Source organism: Equus asinus, chromosome 17 (assembly GCF_041296235.1).
Source record: "Equus asinus isolate D_3611 breed Donkey chromosome 17, EquAss-T2T_v2, whole genome shotgun sequence".
NCBI classification, from domain to species: domain Eukaryota; kingdom Metazoa; phylum Chordata; class Mammalia; order Perissodactyla; family Equidae; genus Equus; species Equus asinus.
Genome location: NC_091806.1, coordinates 10355532 through 10371324, shown reverse-complemented (window position 1 = coordinate 10371324; position 15793 = coordinate 10355532). Strand labels below are relative to the sequence as shown.

Below are 15793 nucleotides of genomic sequence, written 5' to 3'. Positions count from 1 at the left end.
TGCGGATTTGGGGCAGCTCATGGGTGCAATGTGAGGAGCCCACGAGCTCCCTCCTGGAGACGAGTTCCCCTGGGCTGGAGGCCAGGAGTGACCTCGGCTTCCATCTGCACAGAACAGCCAGGGGCCCCGGGCAAGGGGACAGCGTGGCCCTTCCCACATGTGACCTGGCTTTGGAAGTCACTTTCTCCACAGCGTGGCTCTGTCCACCCTTTGTCTAATGCCAAAATGTCCCGAAGATCCACGCAAGAGAGAAACCGGGTAGGGAGGGGAACCTGGAGCCCAACTCGTGCCTCTGGCTGCCGCGGAAACCACAATGAGGCCAGGGGCACAAAGATCCTTCAGCCCTCACCTCCCACCCCACCCACCAGGATACCACGGCCCAGGAAGCGGGAGAGGAAGGCTGGGGCTCTGTTCCCCGGGCAGACAGCGTAGGGCCCCATCCTTGCACTCACAGGCCTGGGACTAGAAGCTGCGTCTCCTGTGCAAATCCCGCGTCCCCCTCTGTAAGAAGAGGGTGGTAACTACTGCCACCTCCCAGGGCTGCTGCCAGGGGCTCATGGGGGATTCTCCGTCTGGCCACCGTTGGCGTTTGGGGCTGGAAAAATTCTGTTAGTGGGGTAGGGGCGTCCTGGGCAATGGAGGATGCTGATCAGCACCCTTGGCTTCTGTCTGCTAGAAACCAGCAGCATTCACCCGCAGAGTTGTGACTCCAAGAACGTCCCGGGGCACGGCCAAATGCCCCCAGCCAGCAGAACGGCCCCTGGTTTCCGCCCACTGATTGCATGAACACGGAACATCCAGCACAGGGATGTCATAAAGTCAACACTCATTATGTGGGTACCAGCTCTCTTCCCGCCCACCACTTGTTCTTTGAAGAAACTGACTATCATTCGGTCACCCTCAAGACCCTAAGCTGGGACAGTCCGAGTGAAGGTGTCTGCAAATAAGAAGGAGCTATGGAAAGTGTACCTTAAGAGACAAGGAGGTTCCCAGCGTGAACTGGCTTCCCCCCAACAACACCAGAGGGCATCTCCATGGCAACACACCACACACCCAACCCCAACCCACTCAACCATCTCCTTGAGTCTTTAGTGAGATGAGGGCCCACCGGCTGTGACTACCCTGGCGCCATCTTGGATCAGAACAGGGCTGGGAGCAGGAGCAGGTCAGATCCCATGCCAGCGACGTCGTGGCCCCACAACCCACCCCACACAAGGCCCGGGAAGCCACACTCCTCCCGGTCCCTTGTGCATAAGCAGAAGGAAGGCTAGCCCGGAAGTCCAGAGGCGGGTTCACGTCCTGCCTCTGCCACGGACCGCATGATGGCGAGTCAGACCTTGCTCTGCTCTGGGCCTCAGTTTGACCACTGTGGCCTGAAGAGCGGTACAGAGCAGGGGTTCTCAGAATCACCGTGGAGAGCTTTACGAAATACCAACGCCCCGGGCTCAGCCCGGCCCAGGGAAGTCAGAAACTCTGGGGTGCCAGAGGACCACTCAGTCAGTCCAGAGGAGGGATGTCTTTCTTTGGGGTTGCAGAAAGCCTCGTCCCCAAGCTGAGAGCAGAGACGGGTGGAAGAGCGACACAGAATCGGCTGTACCGGCCAAAGCCTGGGGAGCCTTGAAAGCAACGGGAGGAAGCCCTGATGCCAGCCGACACTCAGACACACTCTCCTCCGCTTGTGAGAGCCAGACGGGGGCCATCGGGACCGCAAGCACAGGCCCGGGCTCTGGGCCATGCAGCCCACCCAACGGCCTGGGGACGCCTGGTCCTCGTTTCTGTGTCTCTGCTCACGGTGCCCTCAAACGTACTCCTGGCCCCTTGAAGGCCCAGCTCAAAGGCCCCCTCCTTGTTCTGCTGGGCCTTGCAGCACCTCAGCTGTGCCCTCATTCAACAACTGTGTTAGAAAAGGCATCTTCCTCAGTGGGAGCTGTGAGACCCGGGAGGGCCAGGCCGCTGACCCACCGAGGGCACCCGCTGCAGGGTCTGCCCTGTAAATGGGTGGTGGGGTGTACATGCTGATCCCCACCCAGCGGTCAGGGAGAAGAGGAAAGCTGTTGGGAGTGTCAATCGCCTTCCTGAGCCACTGTCAGGGCACGGCTGATGGGATGACGTGAAAGGGACCTGAGGCGCCCTGGGTGCCTCTGCTCTTGCACCTGTTCAGTGGCAGTGAGAAGAGCTGCCCCAGCAAATGAAAGCATGAATCCTAAGGTGCTCTGGAGAGTGTAGACTGAAGCCCTCCCCTCAGCGGATCTCAGCTGGGAACACAGGTGGGCAGGGAGGCCGTGCGGAAGGGGACAGGACACCTGGTCATGGATGCCCCACCTCCAGCCAATTTCTCCTCCTGTGCTTGGAATAGTCTCAGAGTTTACAGGCAGCAAGCTCCCTCCGAAAAGCCCCTCCCCGCCCTCCTTCAAGCACAATCTCTCCTGCCTCCGCCCCCTCCAGCCCCATGAATCAGGGAGCTGCATAGATGCCGACGGGTGGCCCGATTCACAGCGTGGTTGTGCCCCTGGGTCCAGCCACCCGGGGCTCCTTTCTCTCCCAACCCAGACTCAACCCTCCCTCCAATGCTCCAGGGTCCCAGACAGAGGCCACCAAGCAGGCCACAAGGTAAGTCCAACCTCCCCACAGCCCAGAGACCCCTCCAGGCAGGGTCCTGGCACAGCACATAGGCCAGAGGCCAGAACTAAGAGCAGAGCCCCACGCTCAGCCCACGGTTCCAGGCTCAGCTCAGCTGCTTCTGGGCAGCCCCGGGCCAGTCTCCTGCTCCCTCTGGCTGGCCATGAAGCATCCTGCTAGTGCAGACTTCTGTCCCAAACACCGGACCACGGCAAAACCACTCTTGAAAGCACTTATGCCTGGGCAGCAAGCACCCATCGAAAACCGAGCTAGAGAATGTGCCGGAAGCCTCCTTCTCCATGAGGGCCATTTAGACCACTGCTGGTGGCTGCCCTGGGACGCGCTGTGCCCCACCCCAGTAGGAGTCTGCCCTGCGAGAGGTGTCCCAGTCCTGGGTGGAGGGACAGCCCTCCTCGGCGGGGATGCTGTCAGGAGCCAGGGGCCTGGGGACTTCAGACACTGGCAAATGTGCAGTCTCTAGGGGTCCCTGGAGCCCACTGACCTGGCCTCAGGTCTCCTCGAGCTCCCTGATAGAAGACGGGGGGAGCAAGAGGGACCCCAGAGCTAGACACGTCCCAAACCCTGCAATGGGCAGTCCCGGGCCTTTGGGCCTCCACCACTGGAGACCCCACGGGCCCAGCACGCTCCCTCGGCCTCCTTTCCAGAGTTCGGGCAGGGCTCCCGGGAAATCTGCAGAGAGCAGGACTCACCTCATCCAATTGGCTTTAGTCTCGTCGGACCCGTCTATGGACTTGTAGCGGTTGTTCTTGTCCACAATCTGGAAGACAGAGAGACAGTCTAGAACGGGCCATCCGAGAGGGGGCTCGTGTCCTCCGGCTCCTCCCCAAACCAGGGCCCCGGGCCTGGCCCCATCTGCGACCGCACAGAACCTGCCCTATGCCCCCCAGCCACGATGCCCCCACCGCAGCGGGACTGACACCCGGGCCGGGCCAGGAATCGCACCTCCCGGCTCTGTCTGGAGGGAACAACAGCACGCGGCCGAGGAGCAGCATGTCCTCCAGCCTCCCGTGGTGGCGTCCGCCCGCCTCTCTCACTGTCTCTGTGGAGACCAGCCGGCACGTGTGATGGATAGGCCTCCCCGTCTCCCCAGTCTCTGAACGTTCCAGAGCCTCGGGGTTTGGGCTGGTCCTTCTGTCTTCTGTAACACTGTCTTTATTTCATCACCTCTCTTGAATCAGAATTCAGCTGGGTGTGGGCTTCCAAGCAGATGAAGCTTTATTTTCTTCGAGCACTTTGAAGATTTCCAAAAAGGTTGCATAGGGGCTTAAGCAACCTCGTGCTACTCTAACGTTGTTCATGTGTGGATAATAATCTCCCTATGGTAAATTTGCAGGCTTGCCCTTGATTCCTGATTTTTCTGCAGTTTCTCTATGTGGTTGTGAGGTGGCGATTTCCTTTTGAAAAGTTCTCCTCATGACTTGATGAGCACTTCCATTTCTTTTTCAATTCTGGAAAATTCTCAGCTTTTATGCTATTGAGTATGGCTTCTCAGGCATCTTCTCCAGCTTCTTCTTGTAGAATTTCTATTAAACATATATGAGAATAGCCCACTCTATTCCCCACGTCCTGTAACTATCCTTCCCTATTTTTCTCTTTATCTTTTTGGGCAATGCTCTGGGAAAATTCCTCAAAACTCTCTTCCAATTCACTAATTCTCTCTTTGACTGTGTCCAGTCCAGAATTTATCCATCCATTGAAGTTCTTCCTTTCTTTTTTTCCTTCCTTTTTTAACGAGTACTTTTAATGCAATGAATCTTTTTCATTCCCAAAATTTTTAATTCGTTCTTTTTCATATCCATCTTTTTTTTTTTTCCATCATCCTCCCTGTTTTTGTTTCATGACATGGTCCTTCTTTTTCCTTTTCTAACAGTTTTATTGAAGTATAACTGACATATAATGTACCATTTGATAAATTCTGACAAATGGGTACACTCATCCTCACAATCAAGATAACAAATGCATCCATCACCCCCAAGAGCTTCTTCGTGCCCCCGTTATCTCTGCTTCCTTCCTCTCTCTGTGCCTCCTGTCCCCATCCACAGGCAACCAGTGAGCTACTTTCTGTCACTATAAATTACTTTTCATTTTCTATAATTTTATATAAATGGAATCAAATGGAAGCCGTGTCTGGTTTCTTTCACTTAGCACAATCATTGTGAGATTTGTCCATATCGCCGTGGGCATCAGAGTTCACTGCTTTGTATCAGTGAGTAGTATTTCATTGTTTGGGTGTGCCACGATTTGGTTTTCTATCTATTTATTGATGGACATCTGATTGTGTCTAGTTTTTGGCTACAAATACAGCCGCAGAGAAAATTCCCTTACAAGTCTTTGTATAGACACACACGCTTTAATTTCCCTTGGGAAATACCTAGTAGTCGAATGGCTGGGTCACAGCATGTGACCAAAGTATAGGCTCGATTCTCAAGAAACAGCTCAACTGTTTGTCAAAGCAGTTGCACCATTTCACATGCCCACCAGCAGTGTCTGGACCCACCAGTTGGTCCACATCCTTGCCAATACTTGGTATGGACAGTCTTTTATTTTCGCCATCCCAATAGGTATGAAGCAGTGTCTCACTGTGGTTTTAATTTGCATTTCTCTGATGACTAATGATACTGAGCATCTTTTTTATGCACTTATTTGTTAGCTGCATATCTTCTTTGGTGAAGCGTCTGTTCAAATTTTTTGCCCATTTTTTTAAGTTGGGTTTTTGCCTTATTGTTGGGTTTTGAGAGTTTTTAAAAAATATAAATTGGAGGGGCCAGCCCTGTGGCCTAGTGGTTAAGTTCAGCATGCTCTGCTCCAGCGGCCTGGGTTCCATTCCCAGGCACAGACCTACTCCACTCATCGGCAGCTGTGCTGTGGTGGGGACCCGCAAACAAAATAGAGGAAGATTGGTGCAGATGTTAGCTCAGGGCCAATCTTCCTCAGAATAACATATATATATAAAGTGATACAAGTCCCTTATCAGACATATCATTTGCAAATATTTCCTCCTAGTCTGTAACTTATTTAATCCTTCTCTTAATGGCGTCTTTCTAAGAGCAAAGGTTTTAAATTCACACAAACAAACAAAACTCACTGTCTTGCTTTTTTTTAATGGATGTTATCCTTCCTTTATTTCTGTGAGGATCCTAAGGCTGAGACTGCTAATTAGCCCTCATTATCTATTATCCCCTTCATTCACAGTAACAGAACCCCAGATTATAACTGGGCACCTGGCTACCTGTAGTAACAGAATACATGTCTTGGCTTCTCCTCTGGCTAAGTTCTGGCCAATAGGATGTAGGTGGAAGTGTCATGTGTCAGCTTCCTGAAAACTTCTTCAAAAGACAGCAGATACATACCCTTCCACCATCCTGCTGCCTGGAATGCAGATGTGATGGCTGGAGCACTAGCTACCAACTTGGACTATGAGGATAATCCAAGCATTGAGACGGTGAAGTGACAAGCTGGATCACGCTTGGTTTCCTGGGGACTTTGTGGAGCAGAGGCAACTCACCAGGCCTAGAATGTGTTCATAAAAGAAAACTAAACTCCTGTGTTGCTTGAGCTACTGTTATTTCGAATCTCCATTACTCACAGTCAAAACTACTCCTGATACAGACCCTAAACAGTTATTTTAAATTCATTTTCAGAATACACTACAATTTTTATTCTAATTAGAGTGAATTCATTTGTCATTGATTTTTGGAAGCTGTCTTTGTAACCTTAATTTTCTTCATTAGTCTCGGAGATTTCGTGTGGGGCTTATCTTGAGTGGGCGTCTCTCTGTCTGTCTCTTTTTCTCTCTGCTTTTTCTCATTTCGAGCAGTCCACGTGGCTTCACTCTCCACCTCACGTGGGACACTTTGACTTCGTATTGCCCTCAGCAGCTGCAACTGACCGTCACCTCTGCCTGCTCTAGACGGAGCCGTGGGCCTTCGCTTTCAGCTCTGTGACCACCTCCTCTTTCTCTCCTTCCTCCCTCCTTCCTTCTCTCCCTCTCCTTTCCTTTCCTCTCCACACACACCTTCTTGGCCGGTACTCTGTGGAGAGTCACATCCACTCCCACACTCTCGATTTATTTATCCCTCCCAAACTTTCACCTCCAGCCCCAGACGTCAATACCTAACTGCCCCCTGACTCCCGCGCCACCCCCCCGACGTCTCAGGAGCAGCTCAAACCTACCTCAGGCCCCGCCCCCGAGCCCGTTCCTCCATTTATCCCATCACAGTATTTGATACACCATCCACTCAGGTTAAAAAAAAAAGTCATTCTTTACCCAAAACTAGTGAATTGTGCACTAGAAACGAGTGAAGTGTACGGCGTGTGAACTATAGCTCCACAAAGCTGTTGAAAAGGCGAAAAGCCATCCTCCATTCTTCGCCCTCTCAGCGCCCATTTCCAATCCCTGGGATGGTCCTCCAGTGAGGTTTGAACCTGTCTCTCCCCCGCTTCCTGCTTCACCCTCGGCTCTCTTCGCGGCACAAGAGATGCTAACTAGCCTCCCTGAGGCCATTCCCAACTCTCCTCATTCTCCCCGTGCAGCCAGAGGACGCCTTCATCAGCATAAGTCAGATCTCATGTCGTCACTCTCCCGCTGAAGAGTGGACCCACCGCACTTATGAGAACATTCGCCCTCGTGCGCAGGCCCTCAAGGCCGTAGGACCTGGTCCCCGCCTGGTCCCCGCATGACCTGGTGCCTCCCCGCTTCTCGGGGGCCTCGGTCTCCTCCTTCACTTTTCTGCAGCCACGATGATCTGAGACGGCCCTTCACCCTGGGTGGGTCTGCTGCCTACAGCCTCTTTTCCTCACTCTCAAAAAAACAAAAATCAGGAAATATTTCAAGCATCCAGAAATTATAAAGAATAATACAGCTGACAACCCCACACCTATCAACTGGAGCCAACAAAAATTCCCACCAGCCATATTTGTCCCAGACCTCTCTCTCCTCCGGCTCCAAGAAAATGCCCAGATGTAGTTGAAGACCAGCCTGCCTCCGACTCATTCTCCGCTCCTCCCGGGTACCCACCATCCCGAGGCGGTAGGGGGCCTTCTCGCTTTATCTGTAAAGGACGGCTGGATAAACAACGCGCACATGTAAAGTTTCAGAAATGGTACCCAAGCGAACACAGGGTTTTGCACTTTTTTCCCATTAAGTTTTATATGGCTGGTCCCTTCTCATCTCTTGGGTCTCGTTTCCATCACCACCTCAGAGGAAGCCTTTCCTGACCTGAACCTAAAGTGGCTTCTCCCCCACCATCACCCTGACCTCCACACGCCTGCCCCCCGTCAGCATTACCCTATGACATCATCCCGTTACATCTTTTAGAGACCTAATTAAGGGCTGCATTTTGGTTGTTGATGGTGCTTATCTATTTGTTGATTTGGTAAGTGACTGTCTCTCTCACTAGACCTTAAGCTAATGAGGGCAAAGCACAAGGCTAGCCCATTCACGATGGTGGCCTGGCCCCGGTTCCTTTTTTTCCAAAAGATTGGTACCTGAGCTAACATCTGTTGCCAATCTTCTCTTTTTTTTCCTTCTTCTTCTTCTCCCCAAAGCCCCCCACCACATAGTCGTATATTCTAGTTGCGAGGGCCTCTGGTTGTGGCATGTGGGACGCCACCTCAGCGTGGCCTGATGAGCAGTGCCATGTCCGTGCCCAGGATCCAAACCGGTGAAACCCTGGGCCCTTGAAGCAGAGCACATGAGCTTAACCACTCAGCCACGGGGCCGGCCCCTGGCCCCGGTCCCTGACACAGCACATGGCACTGGGTAGAATATTGGTGGTTGAATGAATGAATGATTAAAGGAAGAATGTCTTAAGTAAAAAGGGAGCTAACAAGAAAAATTTATACAGTGTTAATATTTAGTAAAAAGGAAATGAGTGGTGTGCTGGAGCTGGCTCATACTGGCCCAGGAGAGCTGAGTGTTAAATTTTCCGGAATTTCATGAACCAGTTAAACACAGCCGTTATTAAAAGTTAAACTATATAAACTTACAATTCCATAAGTTATATTTTTTCAAAAGGTAATGGATATTCAAAGCTTACTGCTTCCGGATCATCTTACTACACTTTACTGTTATCTACGTTCTTGAGGATGCTGGCATCTTGTGTGTCTGTACAGCAGAAACATAATGGTTGTTCCTGCCCATCACGCCCACCTCCTCGCTCCGTGACGTCATGCCGGCAGCTTGAAATCAGCCCCGGGGCTCGGGGGCACCTACTCCGCGCAAATCGCCGCACGCGGCACCCCGCCGTGCGCATCTTTATACGCGTGTGGAGTCTGAGAGCTCCATTCACTCTCAGCTCTGGTTCCCTCTAGAGGCGAGGGAAGAGAGAAGGCAATGAAGCTCCTCCTTCATTCGTCTACTTAGGAGACTAGGCTGCCTTTGCTGTTCAAACCTCTCAGACAGACAAAAGGAGAAAACACACAGCCCGGCCCCCCGACCCCGACAGCATCCCCAGAGATGCCCCATCTTCAGCCGCCCCTGGAACCCCATGTACTTTATCATAGAGCTCATCCCCCGACACGAGCATCTTTTGATTGCTCCTCTCCCTCCTGGGGGAAGAGAGCAGCATCAATAGCCCCCGGGGCCAGTAGCAGGAGCAGCAGGGACGGGGGAGCGGGTAGGAAGAGCGACGACCGAGCCAGAGGAATCGGCTAGCATTAGTATCTCAGCTGCATCACTTACAAATGAGTGGCCCTGGGCAGGTGGCTTTACTGGCCATGCCTCAGTTTCCTCATCTGTGAAATGGGGTAAAAACCAACCTTGAGCACTGCCATGATGACCGATGAGGAGGGCCCTCGTCAACGGTCGCTATCGGCACTGTGATCATGCTTGTGAATGTCAATGAAGGGGCCAAATGTTAGTTATGACTCATCTGGGCGGTGGGAGGTCTGCGGGTCAACGCTGAGTGGTTGTAATGATTCAACTGGGCAGAGAGGCCTGGAAGGAAGCCGGAGGGACAGGGAGCCGCCGAAGACCTCTGCCGCTGGGTCCAGATCCGGAGGTCAGCTGAAGGAGGTTTCCTGGCTTATCTTTCCTGCCAATCAGGATTTTCTTAAATCAAGCATTCATTCAAGAAATGTCACCGGGGGAGCGGCTACAGGGACAGGCTCTGGGGATAAACTGGTGACCTGGGTAGACAATGTCTTTGCTCTCACAAATCTCACAGTCCGGGGGAGACAGAAGAGAGGCCACCGGGACAGCCTGTGGTCAGGACCGTGGTGGGGAATTCTGTGCTATGCTGGACTCAGAGCTGGAGCCTGTACCTGAAAGTCAGTCATGGACCTCCTTGGGGGATGCGGAATCTAAGCTGAGGTCTTAGAGAAGAGGAGGGCAAGGGGAGGCCAGGTGGAGGGAGCAGGACAGGCAGGACCACACAGGGCATGCAGACCACGCCGACGTCACGGATGAGCCCAGACGACCCTAAGCAGAGAGTGGGGTACGGCCTCCAGTCCTGGGAGTGAGACGGTCCAGGAACTGTCAGATGCTCGGAATCAAGACCACAGAAAGCTGGTCTCCCTTGCCCCATCTCTTGAGGTCAGGTCCTTGGCCCCCCTGAACCTGGCACTTCCGGGACCAGCCCTAGCTCTGAACCCTGTGACCCGAAAAGGACTCTGATAACCTGGACCTAACCAGAGAAGGGCGACCAGCATGGCAAGGAGCTCCCTTAAGCTGGGGAAGCAGAGGCCGGAGAACGCAAGGCCGTCATCAGACACGGGAAGGACCGCCACACGGGGTCGCAGGAGTAGGACCAGCGTGCACTCAGAGGGCCACAGCCCGGAACTCGGCACCAGGAAAATGCGTGCAGAAGAGCCCTACAGCAGGACGCTTGGCCCCGTGCGGTGGTGAGCTGCTTGTTACTGGGAGTATTTAAGCAGGAGCTGGACGCCGCGCTGTCAGGGAGGCTGAAGAAAGGATTCCCCGCTGAGCGGCAGCCTGTCCTAAATGACTCTGAACGTCTGTCTAAAACTAAGATACATGCTTCTATGCTGCCAGATCCTTAGGAAATAATATAAAAGCATGAGTTTTGGCCCCCAGGGTGGAGCACGGTCCATGTGGATCAGAAGGCTGTTTCCGACCGTGGTAATAATTAATAAAGGTGTCAACAATAAAGCATCAACAGCTGCCATTCGTGGAGCGAGTTCCCTGTGCCGAGGACCCCGATACACGGTCCCAGAAACTCTCACAAGTCTACGAAGTACCGACTATTGTCATGCCCATTTTATAGATGGGGAAACTGAGGCTCAGGCTGTTAGGTTACCTGCCAGAGGCCACAGAGGAAATGCGTGGGGAAGCCAGAGTTCGCACTTGGGTCTTGTTGGCACGGCCCCTGCTCCTAAGCACTCGGCAGTGACAGGTGGACCCCCAGGCTCCCCCTAATGACCTCGTCAGAGCTGACCAGGAGTGTCCTGGAGCCTCTCCAAGCCTCCAGCTTTGCTCCTGCTCTGAGCGAAGTTGCTCTGAGGATCAGCGTGTTAACAGGGTGGAACGTTCCGCTTTGCGGCAGGTCGGCCGTGGTGATGGAGGATTCGCTGGGGGGCTCCTCCAGACAGGTCGTAACCCCAGGCTGCAGAGGCCGCGTTTTCAAAAATCTAACCTGCCGGTAACTTTGCAGGAACCCGGCGAGTCCATGAAGCATTTCAGCCCTGCGCCTCCCCTCAGGGCAAAGCGGTCCCAAAAAGGATCTGTGATGCTGTTCCCAGTTGAGGAGGTGCTTTCGCACGTCTCAGATGCTCCGCCCGGAACCTCTCTTCTCCAGCCACTTGCAAAGAGAGAGACAGAGCCTGGCTGAACTTGAACTTGAACTCTGGCCTCTGCTACGCCCAGAAACAGAGTGAAGAACCCTTAAGCTGGCAGGGAACCTCTGAGATTATTCAGGCCCGGGGTTCCCAGTCTGGTGTCCATGGACGGGCGTCAGTCAGCAAGGGGACGCGGGGTCCCTTAAAATATGCACAGCAATTTGTGAATATTGCTCTATAAGTATAACTTCTTAGGTGGCTCAAAAATGCCCCCAAACCATGATCTAACCCATCCCTAGCATCCTCCTCCATGTAACTGATAATGCAACTAGTTCTTCATTATATTGGTCTAAAATTATCTTCTATCAAATTTCAGAAAAGCCCTGGAGACCTGGTAAATGGGGCTTGGACAGCTCTTTCCTTCTGAAGACCCCCCTGCTCCGCCTGTTAAAGGCGCTCGGCTCTGGGACCAGACTGAGGACCAGCCACCCTTCACTGCCTCCGAACACACTCGGCCTCACTCTTCCGAGCGATGAACCGGGCTGCCGGCGAAGCCGGTGGAAGGGGCCCTGCAGCAAGAACCTGAGGAGCGGCCATCAGCACACTGGCCTGAATCCTTCGTTATGCCTGAGATGAAAGATCTTGGGGCAAGAGAGAGAGAGAGCCAAGAGAATCTGCCCACCTGGGAGGCAGCAAAAAGGCAAATTCACATGGACCTGTGGCTGGAGAGAAATTATAAAGAAACAAATCTTCAGTATCATGCTGCAGATCTGAAGGGTCTTCCAGGTGAACATGGCAGAGGGAAGCAGCTGGCAGGGCTGATGTGAAAAAGCCCTCCACGGAGTTGTTCAGTAGACAACCTACACATCCATCATGGGCAGCTCTTCCCCCTCAAGCAGTGAAATGAACAAGAGATAGTCAGGGAAAATGCAGAGAAAAAACCTAACGCTCCACAGTGAGATGCCACGAGGATGGCTAGAATCAGAAAGTCAGATAACGAGTGTGGGCGAGGATGTGAGAAATCAGAAAGCTCACGTACTGTTGGTGGGAATGTAAAATGGTCTAGCTGGTCTGGCAAACAGTTGGGCAGTTCCTCAAATGATGAAACACAGTTACCTTGAGACCCAGCAACTCCATTCCTAGGTAGATACCCCAGAGAAGGGAAAACAGACGTCCACACAGAAACTTGTACCCAAATGTTTATAGCAGCATCATTCGCGACAGCCAAAGAGTGGAAACAACCCAAGTATCTATCAGCAGATGAATCCATCAACAAAATGTGGTACATCCTACAGTGGAATATTATTCAGCCATAAAAGAAACAATGCGACAACGGACACACGCCACGACAAGGATGCGCCTTGAAACCACGAAGCTATGTGGAAGAAGCCAGTCCCAGAAGACCGCACACCACTTGATCTCGTTCCGATCAAGATCCAGAAGAGGAAACTGCAGAGATACAAAGTTGACTAGTAGTTGCCTGGGGGGGATGGGGAGAGGAGGGGGGAAGGGGTGGGGTGATAGCTCAAGGACACAGTTTCTTCCCGAGGTGATGAAAATGATCTAAAATAGTCTGTGGTGATGGTGGCGCGTATCTGCGAGTCTACTAAAGAGCATTGAATTCTACACTTTAAACGGGTGAATTGTATGCTATGTGACCTACATGTCAATCAAGCTGTTAAAAAAATAAAATCTGCCAAATAGTCATCAACAGCAATGAGACACGGAAAAGGAGACAAGCTTATAGCTCATGCTGGAAAGTGTTCCGGGAAGAAGCAAGGTTTCCGTGTGAGCGGGGAAGACCAAGCGGACGCCACGCGGACGGCCAGATACTCACACGGGGGGCTTAGAGATTAGGAGCCCGGATTGTGGGTTGAAGTCCAGGCCCCATGATTAGCTGTGCAGCCTTGGACGAGTAACCCGCCCCTTTAAGCCTCAGTGTCCCCATCTGTAAAAGGGGATGACAACACCTGTCCCACAGTGTGGTTGTGAGGACACAAAGGGTCAAGACACACAAAGCCTTTAGTGCCCAATAAACGGCAGCTATTGTCGAGGCTATTATTATTACTGTTATTGTTGCCCACCAACCGTCACCAGCACTTGCTGAGCACCCACTGTGGCTTACGGGATGCTGAACTGGGCACCGGGGGTGTCGATCAGACAAGATCTCTCCTGGAGGAATCTTCAAACCCCAGGAACCCCAAATCTCTGACTATTAAAACCAAGAAGTTTATTAGAAATTAGCGTTTCTCAAACTAGGCTCTGTGGGTATTTTCTCAAGATCCGAAAGTTCTCTCTCAGGATTTTTAATTCAATGTTTTCATTGAAAAACTCAATATACGGGCAGCATCATGAGATTTCAGGCCCCACGAGAGGACTGAGTTGGCACCCATGGTGGACACCAGTCCTCGCCGTCCCCATCATCCTGGGCCGGTGCGCTCGGCACTGGGCACTGTGTCACCGTGGCTGTACCTCCTCCCTCCTTGACCTGGGGTTCAGCCACATGACTTGTTTGGCCCAATGGGATGTTAACACCCAGGATGCAACACAGGCTTGAAATGTGCTTGGGAGGGTGGGCTTGCCTCTGAGGTCTCTGCCTTCACCATGAGAAGAGTTCCCCAAGGGCCCCTGCTCCTTCAGTCTGGGCCCAGAACGCATGCACATGGAGCAGACCTGGCTCACAAGGGGGAGCCCAGCTCACCCCACAGCTTGAAACAAAGCAAGCCAGCCAAGCCCAGTTACATCAGCTGAACTGCAGTCCACCAGCAGATACATGAGCAAGAATAAGTGATTGTTGCTCTATGCCAGCAGTCAGCAAACTCAGGGCTGCAGGCTAAATCCAATTCACCACCTGCTTTGGTACGGCCCACCAGCTAAAAATGATTTGTATTTTTTTTTTGAGGAAAATTAGCTCTCAGCTAACATCCCCTGCCAATCCTCCTCCTTTTTTTTTTTTTTTTTTGCTGAAGAAGATTGGCCCTGAGTTAACATCTGTGCCCATCTTCCTCTATTTTATATGTGGGACAGCTGCCACAGCATGGCTTGATAAGCAATACATAGGTCCACACCCGGGATCAAAACCAGCGAACCCCGGGCTGCCGAAGCAGAGAGCGTGAACTTAACTGCTGTGCCACTGAGCCAGCCCCCTGTACATTTTTCAGTAGTTCAAAACAAATCAAACGAAGAAGATTTCATCATGTGAAAATGACACAGAATTCGAATGTCAGTGTGCATAAAACAACTTTTACTAGAATACTCTAGGGCTGCTCTGGCACGTCAGAGGCAGAATTGAGTAGCTGTGACACTGTATGGTCCATGAAGTCAGATATTTCCTACCTGGCTCTTTACCCAAGAAGTCTGTCCACCCCTGTTCCAGGTGACTGAATGTGGAGGCAGCTTGCTACACAGAAACAGCTAACGATACAACACCAGTTGTTAGTATTTGCCATGAGCCAATGAAAAAGAACAGATGCAAACTTAATCCATGATGATGCATTCTGGCAAAAAAAAGACTGAGAAACATCATGGCATTTGCACTAACCAAAGATTTCCCAGTGTTTCAAACAGAGACAAACAAATAAAGATCGCATGACACTAAAGCACAGGCGTGCCACTGCCAAAGATCTGTGTCTTAGAAGTCACTACCACGTTCCCCAAATACAGCAGCTTAGTTTCAGGAAAGCATCATCTAACACAGCACACTCATTTCATTATTTGAATTATGTTGGATTCTGTAGTTCTGCTCAATATTTTATATTTGTAAGTCTGTCTTGGTTTTATGGTTGTTTAAAAGCCATAAGAAATGTTGTGTCTATCGAGCTTTATAGCTTTTTAATTTACAGCAGAATAAAGTAATGTAAGATTGGGACTCCGGGAACATTAAAAGTGATGACCTGGCCCACAGGAATATGAAAAGGTCTCAACATCACTTATCATCAGGGCAAGGCAAATCAAGCCCACAGGAAGATATCCCATTACACCTGTTAGGAGCGCTACTATCAAAAAGATGAGAGAGACGTGCTGGCCGGGGTGTGCAGAAAGGAGAACCTTAAGTACTGCTTTGGGGACGTAAACTATGGAAAACAGCATGGAGGGTCCTCAAAAAATTAAAGAGAGAACCATCGTATGATCCAGCTGTTCCACTTCTGGGTGTTTATCAGCAGGAAACAAAGACCCTTAACTTGAAAAGATAGCCACACCCCCACACTCACTGCAGCGTTATTCACAACAGCCAAGACACGGAAACAACCTACGGGTCCATCAATGGATGAATGGATGACGAAAATGTGGTGTATACACACAAAGGAATATTATTCAGCCATAAAAATGAAGGAAATCCTGCCATTTGCAACAGCCTGGATGGACCTCGAGGGCATTATGCTGAGTCAAATAAGTCAAAGATAAATACTATATGATC

At 51.5% G+C, this 15793-nt stretch overlaps 2 protein-coding genes across 7 annotated transcripts in view; one reads left to right on the top strand and one right to left on the bottom strand.

Moving 5' to 3' along the window:
- Window positions 1-15793, top strand: part of TP53I11 (tumor protein p53 inducible protein 11) — a 456279-nt gene that overhangs the window by 214189 nt on the left and 226297 nt on the right. The gene's annotated exons all lie outside the window — the stretch shown is intronic.
- Window positions 1-15793, bottom strand: part of PRDM11 (PR/SET domain 11) — an 83777-nt gene that overhangs the window by 26189 nt on the left and 41795 nt on the right. For all 6 annotated transcript variants that reach the window (XM_070487573.1, XM_070487576.1, XM_070487571.1 and 3 more), the window contains exon 5: window positions 3330-3397. In XM_070487573.1, the coding sequence (XP_070343674.1) occupies window positions 3330-3397 (68 nt within the window). The remainder of the gene's footprint in view (window positions 1-3329; window positions 3398-15793) is intronic.